The sequence below is a fragment of the Euprymna scolopes genome, chromosome 33 (genome assembly GCF_053919585.1).
Source record: "Euprymna scolopes isolate OS-2025 chromosome 33, ASM5391958v1, whole genome shotgun sequence".
Taxonomy (NCBI): domain Eukaryota; kingdom Metazoa; phylum Mollusca; class Cephalopoda; order Sepiida; family Sepiolidae; genus Euprymna; species Euprymna scolopes.
Window position 1 is genome coordinate 62663601 of NC_136514.1, and position 25214 is coordinate 62688814.

The 25214-nt window shown below is 34.3% G+C and overlaps 1 protein-coding gene across 1 annotated transcript; it reads right to left on the reverse strand.

Annotated features, from left to right (window-relative positions):
- Window positions 1-3398: 3398 nt before the first annotated feature.
- LOC145258260 (uncharacterized) lies at window positions 3399-18117 on the reverse strand. The gene is made up of 4 exons (XM_080116243.1): window positions 17906-18117; window positions 10952-11149; window positions 6265-6332; window positions 3399-3548 (listed from the first exon to the last, which is right to left on the reverse strand). The coding sequence occupies exons 1-4, from the start codon at window positions 18100-18102 to the stop codon at window positions 3541-3543; spliced, it is 471 nt and encodes a 156-aa protein (XP_079972369.1). The 5' UTR covers window positions 18103-18117; the 3' UTR covers window positions 3399-3540.
- Between the last annotated feature and the right edge of the window lie 7097 nt (window positions 18118-25214).

Below are 25214 nucleotides of genomic sequence, written 5' to 3' on the forward strand. Positions count from 1 at the left end.
CTTTTTTAGGGTTATAATTGTTAACTTTGTTGGAATTGTTGTAGGGTGATCCAGGGAGTTCTTAAATCAGCCTCGTCAGCCAGTTGTTGTAGACCCGTGCTAGGGGTCACAAATGAAAGAAACCACAAGTAGTGTAAAGTGTATAAAACATAATATGTATTTATCATAAAGAATACAGGAGCCACTACAGTGGTATGAGAGGAACATGTTCGTAGCACGCGGTTAAACATGGTATGAATGTCTCCCTTTAGTCTCTGAAACCAGTCGTCTTTGTAGGACTGGTTGATTCCACTTAGTTCTCAAATCGGGGTGATTTTTACCCCACAACAATTAGTAACACCGATATCTCATCTCAGAAAAATCGTGTTAAGCGATCAATCTAAAAAGTCTCCGCTCTGTTTATGGACAATGCATGTCACTTGCAAACACATTTCCATGTGATTTTCCTCATTATATGGCTGCTACCTTTCGTAAATAATTTCATTAAGTGTTATTTCTTCCTATATCGATTTGTTCAGTCAATAAATCGCGATTAAATTTTATATAACTTCATATTATCCAATCAGTCGAGTTCGAATTTAAATAAACCTTATGCGAGTTGTATTAAAAAATGATAAGTACATCGATGCATCGAGAAATAAATAAAAGTCCATCTAATTGTATTGAGTTGGAAAGTATTTCAGTAGCATATAATGGTTCATACATGCGCAGTAAGACGGACGCGTGTGTGTGAAATACCAAATGTGTAAAGCATTTTTGATAATCTTGTCACGAATAGCACAATTACATAAAATCCTCAATAATTCCTATAAAAATGTTTAGATGCAAAGAAAACACAAACCTAAGATGAAGAAACTGTCAATATAATTTTTATTAATGAGATTTTCCTAATTAACTGATAATTAAACAAGGTTTTTAAATTAATGGGAATAGTGCTATCAAAAAATTTAATTTTTCCCGGAAATAAAGCAAGCCTCTAAGGTTTTCCTTGAGTTTAGGAAATAACCAAAAGTCACAGGTCTAGACTATAGGGAGGATGAGGGACTGTCTGGGTGACCATTTTGGTCAAATAGTCTGTGACAAGGATAGAGTTGTGGACTGGTGCCTTACCTTGATGGAAATGTCACTGATCCTATTTGAAGACTGCTGTCTCTTCCGACAGAATCTCTTTTTCTGAACTCCCTTAAACCCTAAACATATTATTTCTTGTTGCCTGTCTTCTCTGTGAAAACTCGGTGCATATAAATCATGCCCGTGCTGTAAAAAAAAGGGATCATTGTCAGTTACTAGGTGGATTTGCTTTGTTTGGCCTTCATGGATCTAAGAGAGTCAGCATGCTTCCACTGCCTCTTGGTCTCTGGGTCATAGTAGTAGATTCAGCTTTTATCGCAGGCCACCAGAGCATCAAGAACTGTGGGATCTAAATTAATTAGTTCGACCATCTCCCTACTCTCATGACAACATCTTTCTTTCTGAATTTTGTCACCTTTGAGACAAACTACCCGCAAATCTATCGCATCTTCAGTTACTCGCGAATAATTGTATGTGCAGTTCACACAGTGATATCAAACTGTGCACTTATGGTATTTATAAATATACGACTGTCCTTATTTATAAAATTCTTCATTTGGCCAATCAATCCTGGTATTCTGACTTCTTTACTGCTCCCAAACCTTCCATCATCCCTCACAGACTCCCTGCCGTCATTAAATCTCTTATGTTACTCATCAAAGATTAATGTTCGACGTATGCAAGATTAATGTTCGACTTATGCAAGATTAATGTTCGACTTATGCAAGATTAATGTTCGACTTATGCAAGATTAATGTTCGACTTATGCAAGATTAATGTTCGACTTATGCAAGATGGTCTAAAAGCAGTCTTAAGTATTCTGTACGTTTCTGTTGCATTTTTCTAAGTTTAAAACAGAATCTTATTGTATATAATTTTTCTAAAATGTTTTCATATCAAAATTGCATTTTTGAAATTCACCAGTTGTGAGAATCAGGTTTATTAGGGTGTATTTCAATCTCTACTGTAACTGCTCATTTGAACCTGAAATCATAAAAACATGAGCCGTCAGCTTATAACATGAATAGCAATAACATAAATGCCTGTACAAAAAGTCTGGAAACTTATTAAAGGCACCTCGTATACAGTCTTTGAATGTTATGATACACGTGATCGTCATGTAGCGTATATAAAAACACCAATGTGTGCCTCATTAAATGTATCAATCAGATATGTGCGTGAGCGTGTGTGGGTGTTTTACACATCCGTATATAATTTTACACATCCGTATATAATTTTACACATCGGTATATATAGTATAAAACGACGAATAACATGCGTCTGCGTAGCACGCAAATCAAGGAACATGTCTCTTTAAGATTTCTGGTTCCTTTTGTTCGCCGGCAGTTGACACTCGACCCGAAGGCTGCAATAAAGATCTGCCATGCGAATAAACTCTCTAACTAATCCGGATTATACTATAAACATAGCTTAATTTCTAGTTCCGTAAAGCTCGAAGTCGCAGTGCTACTTAAATATATTTTACATCTTGGCTGTAACGCCGTAAAGTCGACGGTGTATCGTCAAGTGTACCTCTCGGTAACTTAAACTCAACTCCTCTTTCATCTGTCGTTAACCTAGATATAACAAAACTATTGCTCTGCTTCCAGGACCTGATTACGTCAGCTATTGTGTTTGCAGAATGTCAACTTTTTTATTGTAACTTATTTTTATCGTTTAGTTTCCGTTATTTCTTTAAACTGTTTTACATGTGAAATATTTCACTTGTAGCTATCTGCCGCAGCCCTGCAAAGTGTATGAATAAACTTGATAACGTACTCGATCTTCCCGTCGCAGGTTCACAATCTGTTATCGAGGCTGTGGACATAAACATAGGTTTGGAAGAATCTGGCAAATAACCGATGCAATTGGCGTGAACCCTGTTCAAATAGCTTGAGACAAGAAGTACACGCTGATAGAAGTCGCCTCAGAGCTATGTGTACGACCTGGGATAGGACACACATGCGATCTATACAAAAGAGACAGATAATAGTACATCAGCATCTATAGTCATAGATGTCGATTCTCCAACCAAATTAACAACTGGAATGCAAATCATGGTCAACCCTTACAAATGTAAGTGTTGACTATGTAGATGTCCTGTAAGGGTTGACCATGTAGATGTCCTACAGAAAATTTGATGAGGGTTGACCATGTAGATGTCCTACCGAAAATTCAAATTTTTAGTACGCGGCATATTTACTATTAACATTATTAATTAAGTATTACACATAATAATATAATTGTTTGCCTATTACAGCGTTTTAATTAATGGAACAATAACAAATATCATTGTGGAAAAACATAATTAAAACAAAAAAACTGTGTGAAGAAGCGGAAATTTTATTCATGTTTATAATTTTCCCAATAAAAGTTGGCATGAATGGAAATACCTACAAAAAACAAATTTGTAGCTTGTGTTGATCCGTGTTTTCATTTGTATTTTCTTTGATCTTCGTTTCGTCTAATTTATTGATCTGAAGAAAGAAAGAAAAAAACATAAATAATAAACAAGCATCTTTTTCGTAGATGGTTTATGATATCAACGCTTTCTAACATGCGCGAGGGAAGAAACGGATGTACATAAACCCAAGACAATGGCAGAATCGTTAGAAAATGACCTCCAGACACTATCGAAGTAGGGTCGCAAATTGATGGTAACATTTAATGCTAGTAAGACTAAGCTGCTCTCGTTTAACAATTGCAAAACGCCTCTCCAACTACTGATACCTATGCCAAATAACACTCTACCAGAAATTTCTTCTTTCAAACTCATCGGTCTAACATTTGCGGGCACTATGAACTGGAACAAATGCATTGAGTACATTACGAAAACTGCTGCAAAGAAGGTGGGTTCTCTATATCGAGCTAGAAGACTACTCACACCTGAGAATATCTTGTACCCTTACAAGGCCACCATCCACCCATGCATGGAGTATTCTTGCCACATATGGGCTGTTGCGTCTACCACGTACTTCTCCCTTTTGGATAGGGTCCACAATGAGTCTCCAATGTAATAGGTCCCACTTTGTCAACTAAGCTCTAACACCTGTCCCATCGCAGCAATATTGCATCTCTGTGTTTGTGTTACAAATATTTTAATGGAATATGCCCTGCAGAATTTGTTGCACGTGCGCCCCCATTGATATATGTATCCCCGACAAACCCGCTTAGAAACAAAATCCCATCCCTTCACTGTTGAGGTCCCCAAATGCCAGAAAGCTTTTTACTCTAATATTTTAAGTCCTCGAACAGCTAGGCTTTGGAAGTCTCTTCCTGCTATCTGCTTCCCTGACTGTACTGATGTACAGAAGTTTAAATGCAAATATTCTCCTTCTATAGCTCCTCTTGATTAAAGATTGTAAACATCTTTTTTCTCCTTTCGAACTTTAATTTACCTTCATTATAATGGATTGTTTAAAACTTACTATATTCGATTTAGACAATTTTGACCTCAGATTTAATAATTAATTAAAGTACGGATGACGATTTTATAAACAAATTTTGAACGACTGCATAGAGTTCTTCTGCCACAAAATGTCTGTGAAATTGCTGATGTATAAAACAAAACTTATTACTACTTTTACATTCTGATATTTTAATTGTAATTCTCCTTTTTATCCTTTGATATATAATTTGGAAGTTTCTATCAGACATTTGATATAACAGTCATATTTTTGATGATTTCGAATTTCATACAGGAATATGTTTGATTTTATAATCTTTTCAAATTTAATAATTGAACTACAACATTTTTATTACCAAAAACTCGTTTCACCTCAAATTGTTTCTTAAAAATTTAGATTAAAAGGAAACTCATGAATGTAGACTTTGATTTTGTTTTGCTTTCAGAAAATATAATAAATTTGTAAATATGTAACTGTATGTTTGCCTGTTTTCTGTCTTACTATATTTTACCAGCCCACTTCGAAAATAATATTAGCACATCCTTCCTGATGATTTTTTGGAAAGACAAAAAGCACCACCGCAGCCAGCTTCCATTTACACATGGATCCTTCGATTTACACATTAAAAAGATCATCAGAAAAGTTGAAAAAATAAAAAGGGTCATATTAAACGGAAGCTCTTTGTTGATCCTCTAAATATAATTGTGATTCTTTTAAAATGAATTCAAACTATTTGCGAGAATATTTAAATGTATTTATATAACTAAATTATGTTTCAACTCTTGTCATTGCGTCGTTAAATTAGCCCACTCCTAAATAACAACAAGATTATTCATCGATCCTGTCTTGGACGTGTCTTTGGTTTTAACCACTATCGGTGTACATGAGTCAAATGTAACTTTAGAACCTCGACATAGAGAAATTGAAGAGCATGTCTTCGCCTCATCAAATGTGACAAAAGGAAATCGAAATATGAAATGCGACAAGTATGAATTACATTTGAACTAATCAATGTCATTTCTTATTTCACTAGTAAAATAATGTCAACGAAATGACTCGTTCGAACGCAAACTTGCTGGTTCATTATCAAGTGTAGCTCATGTTTAGTTGTTTGCTGCATTATCTGATGAGGTTCAGCTCTAACGAACTATTTCTTACTTTGACACAAAACCATCTCCGTAATCTAGTGAGGGTATTTTCTCTTCTCTTCATCTACTTTTAGAATTAAGAAATATTGGCTGGCTATCTTTACTGTGAAAATATAGTCATGGTAAGGGCTCGACTCAGTTCCAATTTCTCGTCTTATATAAAACATTCTTAGCAAAAATCTGCCCAACATCAACCACAGAAAAAATGTCCCATTCTCTCTTTCCATTCCAAAAGCCAAGTGGAACTTCCGATAAAAATGAATCATTCCTGGAGTGTCTATTTTGTGTAAAAAAAGAAAATTACGCTGCTGCTTCTCAACCGACTACAACATGATTTCTTTCAAGTTTCTTCACATGTCACCGTTGTTTTTAATCATCAGATGGTAACGGCAATCGTCTAACCGACGATCTTTGATCTTTTCTATTGAATTGTCTCTTCATCATTTAGTAAAATAAAAAATTCAAATGAATTATTTATTCAATAATTCAAATGAATTATTTTATTGAAAGGAGAAACATATATATATATATACATATATATATGCGTGTGTGTGTGTGTGTGTGTGTGTGTGTGTGTGTGTGTGTGTGTGTGTGTGTGTGTGTGTGTGTGTGTGTGTGGAAGAGAGAATATATATTACCTATTTGTTCTGGAAGATTTTGAGCGAATTCATTGGATGGAAATCTTTTGTTGTTGCTGCGACCAAACCTGAAATGAGACGGAGGTAAAAATGAAGTTCGTCAAATGAAAAGGGATGAGATTTTTTCCAATTTCTGTTCGCCATGAACCAAGCACATTGCTACTAAAGTGTAAATAGCTAGTGTGAAAGACTTCAGATTGATAAGAGATAATCTTGCTGGGCAGAAAAATGTTTCTTTACGTGACATTTCAATTTTTGCATATTGGTCATCGGAGAAAAATCTCATAAAATTACTTGCAAAACAAGCACAAAAATGTAACACTGTGGCGATGCGACAACGGCTAAAAGAAATAAAAATTTATGGAAATGGCAAGTGAAAACGTAAATGTACTTCCTGTTAGTTAAATAGAACGTGGCCTCCCTAACCTTAATAATTATGTCAGAACAGGTTAGCATAAGAAAAAGCGTCCTGTGTCATTATTTGGAAAAATGTACAAAATTTCGGATATGTTTCCCATAAATAAACCGATTAGGCTATATATATATATATATATATATATATATATATATATATATATATATATATATATATATATATATATATATATATATGCATGTAAAAGAGATTTCGAAGGCTGTCACAATGCGAGGGATGAATTATAGTCGTTGTTGGTAAGAGGAGACGAGAACAAGTGGCGATTTACAAATCAATAAGTACATGCATATATATATATATATATATATATTTATTTTTTTTATATATATATTTATTCAGTTGTATGGTAAAATGTCTTACTTGTAAGCCTCTGCGACGTATTCCATTATTAATTTCGGAAAAATTTTCCCTTTTCAAATGGTGTGCGTAACAAGTCGATATATATATATATATATATATATTATTTTTAAAACAGTAATCTACGTAAGGCTTGTTTCAAGGTAACTACCTCTCATCAGCGTAGCTTGACTGTTTCTAAGAATCGAACTCCAGACCATGTTTACCACAGTAAAGATACGCTGATGAGAGGTAGTTAGCTTGAAACACGCGTGTATGTAGATTACAGTTTAAAAATAAATAAATAAAAATGTTATATACGTCTAAATAAATTATAGACGACTTCCTAAGTAAATAAAAATGAGCTTCGAGGTGAGGCTAATATTTAACCGTATTTATCCTTAAAAAAAAAACAACGACAACCAATATATATATATATATATAGATAGATAGATAGATAGATAGATAGATAGATAGATAGATAGACAGATAGATAGATAAGACCTTTTAAAGAATATTTTCTGGGAAGTATAAGCTAAAAGGCAGTTAACTAGACACACTTCATATATGGACATGAAAAAAGTGGTAAAAATATATTATTATTATTATTATTATTATTATTATTATTATTACTACTACTACTACTACTACTACTACTACTGACATTTGAGGGATGTGCTGGCGTCCTACGAAAAATTAAGTTTCTAGGGTTTATAAAATCAATATGCGATCTCCCAGTTGTATATATTTCCCGGTCAGAAGAAATAACACAGCGATTCATATTCCCAAATCATCATTGACTGAATTAACGAGAACGAGTTTGTCAACGTGATTATATTGCACTTGGATTATTGAAATCATGAGAGAGTGATTAATGCAATGATGATGAAACACACACACATACACACACACATACACACACACATACACACATAAATAAATATATATGTGTGTGTGTGTGTGTGTGTGTGTGTGTGTGTGTGTGTGTGTGTGTGTAGTTTGTGCATGGACGTGTGGATATATACGTACGCACACACACACTATATATATATGTGTGTGTGCGTGTGTGTGTTTTGAAAAGAAATTGACGAATAGTTTGATCGCAAATGTGAGAGCTAAAATACAGATTATTTATAACTATGTTACGTATTTCAGAAATATGCATACGCCATTAAATAAGGAAAACCAACAACGTCCGTTGTTAACAATTAAATTATTTTTAAATAATAATTAGTTAGAATTAGAATTAATTCCTCAAAAGGGATACTCTGAGAGATTTCTCCAGAACATATTACCGGTGATCGTTGCAGTCCATTCTTCGGTTTGTTTTTATTTCGTGAGTCGCTGATGATTTTAATGGATTCAAACAATCTAATCAGTAAAAGGTTAACTCATGTCAATAAAACTATGGTACAATTTTAAAATATGTAAGGTATCGTTATAATTGTCATCAGAAGATTACATGTACTACTCTATCACAGTTCTTCAGTTTTGTCCACATTCGATTGTTTTACGGTGCCGTTTTGCCAAGTTAGAATATCAACAGGCGGCGACAGTACCTTGATATTTACACAATCAATATCAAAATATGTATAGATAGTATTCTAGAAGAGATATTGAAAATGAAATGTATAATCAGATTAATATTGGATAATTTTTTATTCCTAGTTGTTACGTTTTAGGCAGTCATTTTTGGAGTGGTGTTCAATGATGTACTAAACATTGGATGTGCCAGAGGTAGTTGCAGTTTAGTGGCAATTATTAGAATCAAGTTTCGCTATATTTGTACTATTTAATTTTCTCGAGTCAAACCTGGCGTTTTCCCAAAATTATGAAGGTACGTGTTCATTTCTACTCTTGTTTCTGAACCTCAGATTATTTTTTTACGATTACAAATAAAGTAATATAAAGTACAATCGTTCATTTTCTTTTTGCTTGTGAAAATCGGGCAAAACCCATAACTCGTCGACTTAGTATTAGTGCTTTCAGATATATTGATGGTTAAATATGGTTAAATTTGTACTCATCTTTTTGCATTAAATCATTAATTTTTATTAATCCAAAACACTGCATCAAACAAATATCATAATACTCAGTTCGCTTTAGCTTATTATAACAAAAGCCATTAAAAAAAATTTAGCGAACTCGCCGTAATAATTTCCAAGAAAAGTGGAACAGACAGAGAGACAAACAGAGACACGGACAGACAGACTAAACAATATATATATATATATATAAATATATATATATATATATATATATATATATAAACTGTGCCGATCGCTTAGTTTGAGATTAGTAAAAATATCAATATTTCACTAAATATACGTCACACAAAAATGAAAATTGCATCATAAATGATTGTTTCCTAAAATTTTATTCAAATCGATGCAATAATCACGAAGTTATGACACTTTATTTATTATCAAGTAATTTATACTGTCGATAGCTTTATTGCAGGTCTTTTATAATGCCAATAAAAGGGCGATTAACAGTTATCGAAAAGGAAAAGGATTGTTGCTCGACTCGCAGAAGGATTGTTCATCAATGATTTAGCTATGGAGCTGGAAAGGGATTCAAGAACTTTGGGTTCATTCGTGAACAACCCGAACACCAACTCCAGACAGGATAAGGGCACCAGGAGAAACTTTTCACATCGTGATATTCGGAAAAACTCGTAGGGAAGTCAACCAAAACCCAAACAGCACCAGTGCTTTCATCTTTGCAAGAGCTGAAATCGCTCCAAGATCCAGACAGGCCCGATGTAATGTGTTGAATTAGATGGCAATGAACATCAAAACTATTCCAAGGCCTCCATTGAGCAAACAACATAGGGAAAAACGAAAGGCTTGGGCACAGAACTACATGAAAATGGATTTCTAACGTGTCCTATTTACAGATGAAACCGGATGGATGGGCCAAAGTTTGGAACTCGAACGGAACGCCAACCCCTTACAGAGTTCATCGCCAACGAGGAGGTAAAGTCATCATGTTTTGGGCGGGAATCATTTGGTTGGACCATTCCAAGTTCCAGGGGGCGTAAAACTTACCAGCAATGCGTACACGGCCTTTTTGGATAAACATTTGCCACCATGGCTAGATGACCTACCATTGTCACGTAGCCTTCAGATGATTTTTATGCATCACTATGCACCATCCCATTCTGTTAAGGCGACTGCAGCCTTCCTTGAATCTATGGGCTTCTTTGGAGAAACTCTCATGTTCTCCAGACCTTAACCCCATTGAATATCTCTGGTCAATATTAAAAAGAGGAGTTTATGAGGGAGGACAGCAATTTACTTCAAAAGATGCTTTGTGGAGAACATAGTTGATATTGCTAGAGCCATAACTAAATTGACTTCCCCGGGAGACAAAGTTTGTTTTAAGTTATTTAAAAAATGGTGGATATGTCGATAAATAATTCATTTATTTGAGGCTTAATACCTAGGATGAGCTTTTTCTCATTATTCTGTGACAGGAAAATATAATAAAAATAAAGTTCGCATGATAAGACATTGTATTTTTGCTCTAAAACAACATTTGATAGTTTACTAATCTGCAATAAAGCGACTGACGCAGTTTATATATATATATATATGTATGTATGTATGTATGTATTATACATACACACACACACACACACACACACACACACATATATATATATATATATATATTCAGTCTTTGAAGTTTTTCAACCTTTAAAACTATGTTTTAAAATAAAAAAACAGGTAATCCAAAATACTTTGTGAGGAAACTATTTTGCTTGTAAGTCAATTAATCTCTGGCAATCAATTTTTTATTTATATTGGTTAAATTCATTAAATTCCACGACAAAGGCAAGATTCAGAGAGTTTTTATGATATTTCAAGCAATAATTCAGAGAGTTTTTATGATATTTCAAGCAATAATTACCTTGGACGGCTAAGCGCATCTTGGTATTCGTTAAGGGCTTTTAGATAGTTATTGAGAGCTCCCGGGTTTTTCAAATTTCCAGGTAAATTGGGTGGAGCCAACATACCGTTCTGTCCAGACACATTTGCAGCTAACATGAGAGCAACAAAGAAAGCGGTTGAAATCACAGAAGTCTGCATGGCGTCTAAAGTAGCGGACCTGCAAAAAAAAGAACAGACTTGTTTCATTGGAATGGTTCGATTTATTCACACCATTTTCGTTATTATTCTGAATAACATTTTTTTAATAATTATTTTATTATTGGTTTTATTACTATTTTGATAACAACAAAATATCACTCATATCTGTATAAATAAAAATGTATCTGTTCATGTGTTACTAATCAAAAAACTACTTTACTGATTGCTTTGAATTTTTTCAATAATATTTTAACTGCATACGAGCGTGTTTTTACATATTTTCGAAGTTGATTTTCCTCGAGTAAGTCGAACTGTAAGGAACGTGGCACACTTCCGTTTGACGTTCATGCTTTGTTTTTTTTTTCTTCTTTTTTATTCTAAATAGCTAAAAACTCCGATAGCTTTTAAATTTTGCTTCAGCATTTTAAGCGCATATAAGCGTGTTTTCTATATCTTTACTTTACAAAAATATTACATTATTTGTAATATTTTTGTTTTCTTCATTATGAACAAATTTTAGGGAAAAATCTGATAAAACTGAAGGTGGTGTATGCCGTCTTCGGTTCAAGAGTGATCAGCCAGCCATAAACACTAGCGACCAAATTTCAGTGTATCAATTCTGATAGGTACATCCACTAATATTTATTCATATCGTGTTGAAATAACAGTTCTCGTAATACCATCGAAGTTGAGCAATGTTGAACCTTTTTATAATTTTTATTGATGTCTGTTTAGTATTCAATAGCTGAGGTTTTGAATGGAAGGTGGTTGTAAAGTCAATTCCCATAATAACATCGGGAAAAGTATAAACATTTCTTTCTTCTTCCTAGTTATGGGTAAAGCATTAGCATAGACTACATAACAAAAACTTAGTTGTGCAATTATTTGAAGAAAAAGGAAACTCCAAAATAATACCAGTCTTTCTCCAGTAATCTTTTCATTGTTTCCGGTAGTCTTAGAATTTTCTGTCGTAGATCAGATGATTTACCGTAAAATATACGTAACTATTGCTTCATTATATTGTAACGTGGCCGTTAAACTTTACTTTAGTAATTCATAAAAATAAAAATAAATAAATAAAAAAACAGGTCGGCAGTTTTTCTTTTTTAACTTTATTGCCGTTAATCTCCCGTTTCGACATCACTGCCACATGTCCGTCTAGCCTGATGGGCGTTTTTTCTTCCTCCACCACATGCCGGCCACAACCGGCCCATATTTGTCCTCGACTTTACATGTATATCTTCTTCGACGAAGACTCTCTTCTCCCGACCACGCGGTGTATTTTTCTCTTTCTTTTCCTTTTCTTCACGCGCCAACTCACGCACACTTCCTTATTTGCATATGCACGTTTGCACTCGTGAGCAAAAAATGGGCCAAACAAATTTTATACATTTTATTGCACTAAAAGCTATATTGAACAAAGAAAAATTGAAAAAGAAACTTAAACGAGACAAATAACACAGAACAAGACATTTACTTTAATAAATCCTTCAGATGGAATCGCAATCCCTTTTGATTTCTTTAAAAGATCAATCCTTTTAGACATACTCCTAACCAAAGTGGAACACTGTGAAGAGGAGATGCTATTTCGTTCGCTTTGCTCAGCTTCCCACAGTTTGTCATTGTTCGAAAAATTTCTTCCATCTAATACACGAGATATTATGCACCATGTATTCCCGATTGGGTTTAAATCTGGGCTTTCACCTGGCCAAAATATAACATCAATTAAATTATCAGAAAACCATTTTTGTGACTTTAGCAGTGTGTGCAGGGGGGATATTATCATGTTAAAAAATAATGTTCTGGGATATTCCCAGCTTTTGAATACTTTGTAACAGTCCTGTTTCTAATATTCGAATGTATTCCTTTGCATTGAGTGACTTCTCACATCTAATAAGTTCCCCAACTCCTGCTGCAGTAAAAGTTTCCCATGCCATTATCCCTCCATTCCCGTGTTTAACTGTTATTTTTATGCCACTTGTCGAAAATCTTTCTCCAGTTCTTCGATTGCACCGTTCGGGAGCATCAGGAGCATCACTAACAAGACAAAATCTTAATTAATCTAACCAGAAAACATTCCTGAACCAGTCTGTATCGTTCTTGCCATAACACGAAAAAAATCTCTTTCTATCATTGATGTTCTTCTTAGATAAAATAGCTTCTTTGCACACTTTTTAGAAGAAAATCCTATTTCTTTCATTCGTCTAGATATTGTATATCTAAAAAGAGAATTTCCAGCCGCTGTTTTGAATTCTTTGCTATGTTCAACATAAGTTTTCTTTCGGTCCTTCAAAACAGTTAATTTAAGCATGTGGTAGTCCTTCAAAGTGAATGCTCTAGGGCGACCAGATCCAGATTTCCCTTTTACTAAGCGTTCGACTTCGAACATTTGACCAATTCGCTTCACTACAGAAAGAGATGTTTTCACATTTTCTTGTCTTAAAATATAAAAAAAATCTGCTTGTAAGTCATTTTGGACTGCCTTAATCCTACTATTCGTTTTTTACATCCTTGCCAAGATGCGGTCTTACCATTTTTAGGATTCATTTTTTCACTTATTATTATATGTTGTAATAATAATGATCTGCAAAATAGAAATTTTCAGTTAAAATCAACAAAAAATTATGGAAAAATATTGAAAAATGGATTTCTTCCTTCTTTCACTCTTGGCCCATTTTTTTTTTTTTGCTTATGAGGGTATGCATATTGGTTGAAGAAAAAGTTCGTTCGTTTTTTTAAAAGGGTGACCCAAACATCAACTTCAGAAACATAACTGAGTTTATGCAATTAATTTTCTACGATCGATTTAAATAGATGTCAGTTATGCATTGCTTATCTTATTGTTCAAGGCCAGAAAAAACTCATCTGCTCGGAGGCTTTATTACACACTGACATCAATACACTCGTTGCACTAAATAAGGGATTTGAAGGCATATAAACCGGTCTTTAGTTTGCCAGAAAGATGACATAAAAAAGAATAAACTTTTTGGCCAACTAATAAAATCGCATTCACTCGAAAAACAAACATTTGTTTTACAGAAAAAAAAAATTAATGTAATTAATATTTGTATGTAATGTTAATAATGCATATTTCGGCCGATGAAGTTTTTATGCGTCTTTGATGTGTGAATGCAGTTTGGTGTTTGACTTAGTACTGAGGTAACGATATAAAAATTAGGAAATCGATGTAAACCTACTTTTGTTGACAAATTCGTAACCATAAATCAATAAGTTGTTATTAAAACGTTATTAATTATTTGAATACATCACGTGGACTTGATTAGCATTTTAGAATAAACGATTTTAGTTTTGGAAAGTTTACAAAAAAGAGTCATCTCTTACAAAAAAAATCACTAGAAACACTATGAGTTAAGTTAGGGAAATTTTGAGATGAGAATTGATAATTTGCATTTCGTAGATTATTCGAATTACTATTCTCACTTTAGATGTTATTCTCGTTATATTTCGGTTAATCAACTTTCTTCAAGTACATATTGTCAAACTCATGAATCTTTCTTTCACATTGTAGCGTAACGGATATAAGTGCTAAGTGATAATCAGTTCTATGTGATACTTTTTGAACATTGAATCTTCAATATTCAGTGAGAGTGATATTAAAAAAAGCATTATGAATCACTCCATATCAGGCCAAGGCTGATAGAACAGGTGAAAGCTACCTTCATTGATTAAAGTGTTCCGTTTGAAATTTCATACAGATTCCCGACTTCGACAAGACGAATCTGAGTAAGGCATGGAGATTACTTTGGCAACAATGTTGTGGAAATTAATTTCAAGTTGAGAACAGTAGAAAGAACAATTCAATTAATCCAAATTTGTGTCGTTTCTACTTAAGTATGCTGCAGTCCACTTACCACTTGTTATTTTAACAAAACTGATTTGAATAAATCAGCTATATCGGTTCATCTGTTCTAGTATTAAATCCTACGAAATTAGATAACTAGACAACGCCGACAATTCTGCTAATTTTATCATCTATTACTATGGTAAATGTTGAGTTACTCGACGTTTGGAACGTTGAATAACTAAGGCTATTTTTCTATATGCATTAATAACACAAATTCATGCGAAAATATACTTCCGAGATTGACTTATGGTTAAAAATATTTTACTTGTTCTAATTAGTCAGGATTTATAATTAAATGAAAAAACACCCAATCTTCTCTTAGTCTTACTTACTTTTTAAAATTTACATTTTTATTAAATTAGGCTGTTTATGCATGATCAAAATTATAAGACTAGGGACAAAAATTCTATTAAATTGTACAACACATGTATAAAAAGTGTATGAAAATATTCAACAATCAAACTTAATAATGAGTTCTGCCTCCACTGCTTTTGATGACTTAAAAATTTTATGAGGAATGCTAGAAATAAGGGTCTCCATTAGGATGCGGGGGATCCTGCTCCAGTTTCTGAAGATGCCTTCACGAAGTTCATTTTTTGTTGTATATTGCTTGCAAGTTCGATAAACCTCTCTTGTCATCCATCTCCAAACATTTTCAATTGGGTTTAAGTTTGGTGAGCATGCAGGATGTCCCAAGAGATGGACTCCGTTTTCTTGTAGAAAGCCCAAGGTCCGTCTTGCAGTGTGGATTGCAGTATTATCCTGTCGGAATAACCATCCATCCCCACACAAACGAGGACCCTCCATCATCAAAGATGCTTTTTGTAGCATGTTAATATAACCAGCTGCTGTCTGATGACCCTGCACCACCTGGAGCTCCATCGTACCCCTGTAAGAAAAGGCACCCCATTACGGACCCTCCACCACTATGACGAATGGAAAAAATTTCAAGAGGCATGTTTTTGTCATGCCAATATCGCTGGACGCCATCAGGACCATCTAAATCGAATTTTTTCTCATCTAAAACAGGACTTTCTCCACTTCTCAACGCCTCAGCGGTCCACTGTGACGTGGAAGCAATCGAGAAATTTGTTTACACTTTTTATTTACCATGCCTTTTTGTTGTAAGTGTCGTCTGCAATCAGCATCTGTAGCCGCCTTAATTTGACTAGAAGAAAGTTCTCTGCCATTCATAACAACCCGTCTGATTCTCCTACTCAATGTAGGAAAAATTGGGGGGGGGGCTACTAAAGGATTTTGCTTTTCCATAATTCTCAGTGTTGCAAATAACAGTTTATCTGCGATGTACCTTAGCTGCTATCGCTCACTGTGACAAACCTTGCTTACGGAATCCCAGAATTTCAAGAGCAACTTCGGTTAGTTTTCTTGCTTTAGGCATGGTAACACCTTTACACAGTGATTGCTAATCTCTAACTGAACTAAAAACATTAGAATTACCATAAATCTAACAATTTATACCCTTGGTCTTATAATTTTGATCATGTGTAAAACGCCTAGTTTAATAAAAATGCAAATTTTTAAATAAAATGTTTGCAATGTAGCTTTTCGTTTTCATAAACTTTTAGATTGTAGTATTAGTAACCTTAAGTTGGAAGAGTTTAAAATCTATCCTTAAAAAAGGTTTCTTTTTAAAGTCTTTTAAGTGGTCTTAAATTTTGGAAAGCAGTGTAATTTACATGCGTGTTTCTCCACACACATCAAGCACGTATACAAATTAGATCTCAAAATAATATTTTTTAGTTTCATGTAGAACATTATTATTATTATTATTATTATTATTATTATTATTATTATTATTATTATTATTATATAGAATTCGTTGTTGTTGGAATCCTAATAATAATAATAATAATAATAATAATAATAATAATAATAATAATATGAAAACATGTAAGCAATACAACTGAAACTGCAAATATTGAGAATTAACCACCACTACCCATTATAAAATATTAGTGATAACCTTGACCTGCTCCGTATCAAATGATTGTGAAGGGTCCGCGAGGATTGAAGGACAGTGGAGGAGAAACACTAGAAGAGTGCTCAGAACACTGAGACCTTGGAGATGGCTTTTTGCCACCCAAATTCCAGGAATTATAAATGGCCATTGTCAGAGGGAAATCAATCGTAAGCGGCTGTTGCGATACGCAAAGTCATGTTCTGTAATTATTGAAAGAGTCAGAGCATACGAGAAATATGGAAAGATTTGTTTTTTTCTCAGACTCAAGGTTGCCAGGTAGCGATCGTGACTGTGATGTGTAAGAATTCCTAGCGAGCAAATGATGATATCATAGAAGCAAATGATGCTATCATAGAAGTAAATGATGATAGCTCATAAGATATATCATGTTTTATGAATTTTCGAATTAAATCAAAATAGTATAAATAACGTTATGTTTAGTTATTGTTGAAAAGTTTTATTTTACATTCATGCACTGTAGAAACAACTGCACTCCCAGACGATTTGTCGTATTATTTATTTGTTAATAATTCTTATTTTTAAAATGGCGCGTTTCAATTATGACAAGATTCTGGGATATGAGTCGAAAATTTTGAAGGTAATTTTATGTTATTTCTTTTTGTCTGCCACATGTTTCAAATAGCATCTTCGTTTGTTATTCACATTTTAATCTGAAATAGCATTTTTTTTCGTTTTCTTTTACTTAAGTTTTGAATGTCATTTATATCATTTATATCATTTTGTCACACTGAAATAAAATCCGGATGGGTTATCTAGTTTAAGTTTCAGAGAACATTTTCGTCAAGTTGTCATGTTCAAGTCATTGAGAGAATAGACAGATATTTGGAATATTAATTCTTGCTTAAGTTACAAATTTGTTTTGTTTTTAACCAATAAAAATTCGAAATTGAAAACTGAAATTCACTTACCTGTTTCGTCGCAACTTGGAGATTTCTGGTAAGATCTCACAGGAATGGTTTCCCTTAGAATAACACCTTCTGACGATGACTTGTCGATATTTATAAGCATCTAATAGTTTATTGTCAGCTGCCATAGACATGTTTATTTTTAAAGCACATATATCTGCAGGTAGGTGTAATTCGACGCCGACTGATCCCGAAGCCATTGTTCGGATCAAACGAGTTGTGCTGCGATTTACATTTTTATGCCGAGGACAATTTGGGATTGATTTGAATTTGTTTCCGCTGTATTCACCCCTCAAGGTGAACAGATTTGGTCAACGAAAAGCAAAACACAGTAAAATACTTTCGCACTCGGAAGAATGGGAAAATTGCAGTGACTGGAATAATTGTTGCGGAACTCGGAAGAAAGAAAAGTCCATTTAATTATTTTATGTAAAACTTTGACAAGCGTTTCTGAATTTTTTAGATGAAGATTTATAATTGGTATTATTTGAATCATCTGGATTACTATTTCCATCTTGGATGTTATCCTCGATAACGTCGATGCAACCCTGGCTTTCTTCATGTGCATTTTGTCGAACTCGGGAATTTTTATGTTCAACTAGTAAATATGTATGGAATTTGGAACAGGCCGCTCAATTTAATAAATGGGAACACCTTCCTTTCGTTTCATGAGACATAACCGATTATAAGTTAGTATCGCAATTACCGAGGATTGTATTTTTAACCCTCAGAAAACTTTCACTTGAAATTGATTATTATTCAATACGTGGACCAATGGATATAAAAGCTCAATATAAAAACTTGTTAAAATTAAAGAGACACTTATTAAAAAAAGTATTAATAATGAATTTCAAATATAACATTTTCGTATCTTTAAGGAAACTTTAAAATACAAGAACAGTCCGTAAATTATCTACTTCCTTTCTATGGAGGATCGAATTTTGTAAACAAAATATCGGTTTCTCTCGCCATTATATGTAATTTTAATAAAGAGAAAATACAATCACCAATCATCACAAATAGAAAAAAGAGTCGATTAAATTTAATTTGAAAAGTTTTGCATTTTTTATTAATTAGTTTGTATTACTGACACTAAATGCCAAATGGTGAGTTCTTTAAATAAAATAAGTTTTTTGTGAATAACATGAAATCATGCCCGAGCATCATCACTTCACATCACTTCACATCACTTCACATCACTTCACATATTTCTTTGGCTAGTTCTTCTTCATGCACTGCTTGTTGTTTTCCGTTATATTTTATTTTATTTCCTTTAATCTCGACAATCTGTATGTGCGTATTTTTATTACGTTTTGTTTCATAAAAAAGACCAGCTTGCAGTAAGGCAAGTTTGTATCCTGATTAGTATATTATTGGTTATTTCAGATTTCTTCGTCGAAACATTTGGAAGTAATAGTCCGGAGACAGAAGTTTACTCATGCCAAAACCTAATTAAATGACCTTTGATGTATTCTTGCTAAACATAATTATAATGTCCAAACCAGGGGTAAATAGAGTAATCAAGAGAAAGGAGTAGCGATCTCCCCCATATATTGGTGTAGTAACAAACAGAAAAGAGTTTTTCTTGATTGCTGTTGATTCATTTCATTTAATTTCTTTGAAATGTTCGACATTAATTTGCAACACGGCGTTTTTATTTGTTTTTTTATATTTTGGAAAACTTGAAAATTGATAGAAAGCAATTCTGAACTTTGAAGTAAAGACATATATACATAAATAACACGAAAATCGATACATGCCGTTGATCAGAATTCAAGCAAAATACAATCACAGTTAAATATACGTAGAAATGTATTAAAGAAAAAGTCGCAGGTAAAAATAAATTAGACAAATAATTTTAGCATTATTCTTTTGTTTTTATTAATAAAAATTTTAATACTAAAAAAAGTAAGAAACTTTTTGGGGTTAATTTCGATCAAAAATTTGAATTTGAATTCTTTTCATATTTTTTACTCTGATCAAATTATTGCCTTCAATTGCGTTGTTTTCGTTTGACTACCAAGTCTTTGCTCTGAACTAAAATTATAATATTGGTCAGGTGCTTTTTTCCGCAATCAAAATTCAAACAAACGTTTTGTATAATTTTCCTCTTGTAACTGTCTGAACGGTCATAGTTTATTCATATCCAAAAAAAAAAATGGAGGGTGTTTAAATAGCTTATGCTATTTATTTTTTTCAAAGGGGAGTTTAGACATAATGTTGTTTTTGGAATGTTTTTCTCAACCACTCTAGCAGTATGGATTAAGGAATTAAAGGAAAATAAAACTGAATATAAATTAAGATAATCAATAATTGATAAGGGGGAAAATATAAACCTAGCAAATCGAAAAGATGCAACCTATGTATATTAGAATCTTACCATATACTGATATCAAAAGAAAAAATATTAAACAAACGGCTAGATGTAATCCACGGGTGTTTGCACAAAAACAGATATTTAATTTCACGCACTAGAGCAGATTAGGAAAAAAATGTAAGGGAGGTAATCCTAGATATAAAAAATGATACCACGAGGGTGACCTCCCCTGTATCGGGTAATATAATACGAATTCAAACACCAAGTAAAAAAAACAATATTAAAATAAACACGCATAAATATAGCAATAAAATTATATAAAATTTAAAAAAAGTCTTTTGGGACGCTGATATTAAAACTAAAAGTCTTCTCAAATCAGTTTGCACTCTGGAGACGAATGCGTGTTCGAGATAAGTGTATTTTAATTTTTATGTTTAATTTCTAATATTAATAACTACATTCTATTTCAGTACTTAATTTATATTTTTATCTCCTGATTGTTTTATTTAATGATAGCGTTTTTTCGTCATAAATGTTTATTATATCTACCATGTTGATCTTAAGGATAGCATACTCAACCATTTTATATTTCTTTCAGATCCCCCCTCAATTTCTGTTTTTTTTTTTCATTTTATGTTGAATTTACTTATAACGGCACTAGTTGAATTTCAGAGGACCCCACCCCTCGCTGTTCTCTTATATCGCAATTTCTTAAACGTCACTTGCAAAAATTCAGAAAGCGATCACGTTTTTGTTTTAACGGTTAATTAAAAAAAAAAGTCTTTTGGGACGCTGATATTAAAGCTAAAAGTCTTCTCAAATCAGTTTGCACTCTGGAGACGAATGGGTGTTCGAGATAAGTGTATTTTAATTTTATGTTTAATTTCTAATATTAATAACTACATTCTATTTCAGTACTTAATTTATATTTTTATCTCCTAATTGTTTTATTTAATGATAGCGTTTTCTCGTCATAAATGTTTATTATATCTACCATGTTGATTGCATGAACAGATTAGGAAATTGTATTCATTGTTAATTCATGAGAGGTGAATCTATCACCATACGTTCCCTTTAAAAAAACACGCCAGTTTGACTTTTATTAAGTACAATACTTAATAGATTTTTTTTTAAAGGAGAGTAGATAACGTTTTGTGGAAGCGTTGTCGGCAGCTCCCATTACTCTCGCTTCTCTTTATTTGTCACTCAGTCCTCATTTTTTAATGAGTGATTTTTCTGACAAAGGGAGAAGAAAAAGCTGTATTCTAGGTTGGCAGTATTTTGCGTGAACAGTCGACAGAGATGGCGGAAATTTTCTGTTCCATGTCTATCCTTGTAGCCATGTCACTAGTAAGGGTGCTGGAGGTAAACGTTTTATCTGGGCTGACGTTATCCACTTGATAGTCAGGAACCCGAACCTTGGATTAACCACTAAGGAGGCTGTCCTATCAGCAGGCGCAAAGTACTGGGGCTGCTGTATTGCCATTTGGTGAATGGATTCTGGACCATGCAGTAGTCTCTGGTGGGGCCTCTCGATGCCATACTAGTGGGTAATTGTTACGGCTTTACCTTATCATGTGCTACAAAAAAAATTCTTCGTTACTTTTCTCTCTTTGTTTCCCCCTCTCTGTCCTGCTCTAAGCAAGTCTGACGACCTAGTCCACAAACTCCAAAATTCCATCATGACAAGTTTCAATAAAAAATACACGATTAAACCCGGATCTGAAACTTCCAACGTAGACCCCCACATCCATGTCTCCTTCTCCAACATCAGGGGTCTACGTTCTAACCTTCTAGAGGTTGAAGCCCAATTACAGGAGACTAAACCAGACCTTTTATTTTTAAGCGAAACTGGAATTGGACGTATTATTTCCCTAAATGAGTTCGTGATTAAAGGATACTTTAACCTAACTTCCAAATCTGACCCCCAAGATCGCCATGGGCATGGAATATGTGCTTATATAAAAGATGGCTTTCCATGTGGTAGGGACATCTCCAGAGAAGATCTTAACTTACCCTATATGTGCTTCCGAGTAGCACTAGCGCACACTAAGGCATTTATATTTACTCTCTATCGCCCCCATAACAGCGGAGTTACTATCTTTAAAAGCATATCTGAGAAAATTGACCAAGTTCTATCAGCATATCCTTCAGCTAACATTCACGTATGTGGAGACTTCAATGTTAACAATGTGGAATGGTTGACCCACTCAAACAAGACCGATGATGAGGGGAGATTCTGTCATGATTTCTCCATTGCTTATGACCTCACTCAGATTGTTCACGAACCCACCCGTGTGCCCGACAATGACGACCAGTATGCAAGTCTCCTAGACCTTTTTCTCACAACTTGCCCTGAACTATGTTCAGTTTCCGTTCTGTCTCCTCTTGGATCTTCCGACCACTCAGTTGTATCAATTAAGATAAAAATGAAATGTAATAAGTCCTCAGACGTACCTCTCCATCGTACAGTATATCGATACACTATGGCTGACTGGGATAGTTTCCGTACATTTATATCGGATCTTCCTCTGCGTTCCATGTTTAAAAAGGATGTGTCGTCTATAGTATCAGACCTGACGGAATGGTTAATTGTAGGTATAGACAATTTCATACCCTCGAAAAAGTTTCAGCAAAAACCTAACAGCCAGCCATGGTTTTCTCCAGAATGTGCTGCTGCTATTGCGCACAGAAATCACTTTTTCCACTGCTTCCAACGTAATAAATGTATGGAAACTAAAGCCGCTTTCATGACTGCCAGCAACCATTGTAAGAAAGTAATAAAGAACGCAAGAGAGTTGTATGCTCAGTCCGTCAAGTCCAAAGTAGCTGAGCAGCGGCTTGGTTCCCACCAGTTTTGGCAAATTGCAAACAGAATCCTGAACAGAAGTGGGTGCTCTATCCCAACGATCATCAATGGACATCTCGTCAGCATCAGACAAAGCTAAACTCTTTGCCAAGAACTTTGCAGCCAATTCTAGCCTTTGCGACCAAGGCTGCCAACCCCCAATATTTCCTCCTGTATCAGAAAACACACTATGTGATATGCAAATATCTGTATGTGATATTGCCAAGCTAATCAAAAATCTTGATTCCAGTAAAGCAACCGGTCCTGACGGTATTCCAATTATAGTACTCAAAAAACTTCAACCAGAACTAGCACCCATACTTACAAAACTGTTTAAACGGTGTCTTAAGGAGAATTGCTTCCCATCACCCTGGAAAATCTCATCAGTATGCCCTGTATTTAAGAATTCAGGTGATCGTTCATCCTCCTCTCAGTACAGGCCAATAAGTCTCCTGTGCGTCATGAGTAAGTTGCTGGAATCTGTGTTAAATAGAGAAGTAATCAACCATCTCAGCAAAAATAACCTTCTTAGTGACACACTATATGGTTTCCGTTCTACTAGATCTACAGCAGATGTGCTTACAGTTATATCTCATAGGATTAGCAAATCTCTCGACAGAGGCAACCTTTCTAGGGCAATTGCTCTTGACATATCAAAGGCCTTTGATAGGGTAGGGCATAAAGGTTTACTTCACAAGATCTCCAGCTATGGTATAGCTGGAAATGTCTTCTCAATTATTAAATCATTTCTCTCTGATAGGTTCATAAGAGTAGTAGTTGATGGGCAAAAATCAGAGGCTCACAGTATAAATGCTGGAGTCCCTCAGGGGCCCATCCTGGGCCCAACTCTTTTCCTGATCTACATTAATGATCTTCCAAATCACATCCTTACATCATTCGTAGACATTTTTGCTGACGACACTACTATCTATGGTAGCACATCTAAGACAGTAAACGACCAAGTTCTCTCCGATTCTCTCTCCTCTGATCTATATCACGTTGTACAATGGGGAAAGGAGTGGCTGGTTACTTTTAATGCATCTAAAATCAAGCTTCTCTCTTTACATCATCAACGTTCTGATCCCCATCTGGCATCAATTAAAATGAATGGCTCTCGTCTTAGGGAGGCCTCAAGTTTTGACAGGCTTCTGGGCTTGACCTTTACTCCTGATCTTAAATAGAATACGTACATCAAATCTGTTGCCAAGCCGCTGGAAAAATGGTCGGATCCTTCTATAGATCCAGTAGATATCTCACTGCTGATGCAATTCTCTATCTATATAAGAGCCAGATACGTCCAAGGATGGAATACTGTTGCCACATATGGGCAGGAGCTGCTAGAAAAGACTTGTCCTGCCTTGATAGGGTTCAAAATAGACTTCGTGGCCTGGTGGGAGATGTCCTTTTCTCTTCGCTTCAACCTCTATCTCACAGAAGAGATGTTGCGAGTTTGTCTCTGCTTTATCGTTATATTCATGGAAAGTGTTCGACTGAGCTTCAATCTATGGTCCCCCCTCGCCAAACTTTCACAAGAAACACTAGACTAGCTGAAAACATTATCAATAATTTTCCCTACTCTTTATCTGTGCCTAAACCTAAACATAGATTCCATGATCAAAGCTTCTTTCTTAGAACTGCACGCCTGTGGAATTGTCTTCCGTTTTCCTGCTTTCCAGCTGTCTATAATATGGTTGTCTTCAAGTCCAACGTGAACAAGTTTCTGATGAGCCGTTCCACTTAAGTTAACAAATTTACCGAACTTCCATTACTATTGATTACTATATTGTCCTTTTGACTACTCTACACTCTCTAACCCTTATCCTTGAGTGGCCCATCAGCCTTGATAAGTGGTGACGCCTATGTAAAAAAAAATGATAATTGGAAAAAACAAATAGGAAAAAAAGGAGAAATTAAAACAAAAATAAATAATTAATAAATAAAAAAATAAAAAATACGAAAGTACGGGTTAAAACGGAAACCTATCTTTACATAACACCAAAAGACGGAGGAAGTAAGGAAGCAGAGCTTTGGAAATCATTTTACTCGAATACGATGTCCAGCATGTTAAAAGTATACCTTTTGTTGCAAAAATCTAATGGATAAACATCTGAAGAAGTTGGTGGGGGCTGGATATTTTTATGGAAACA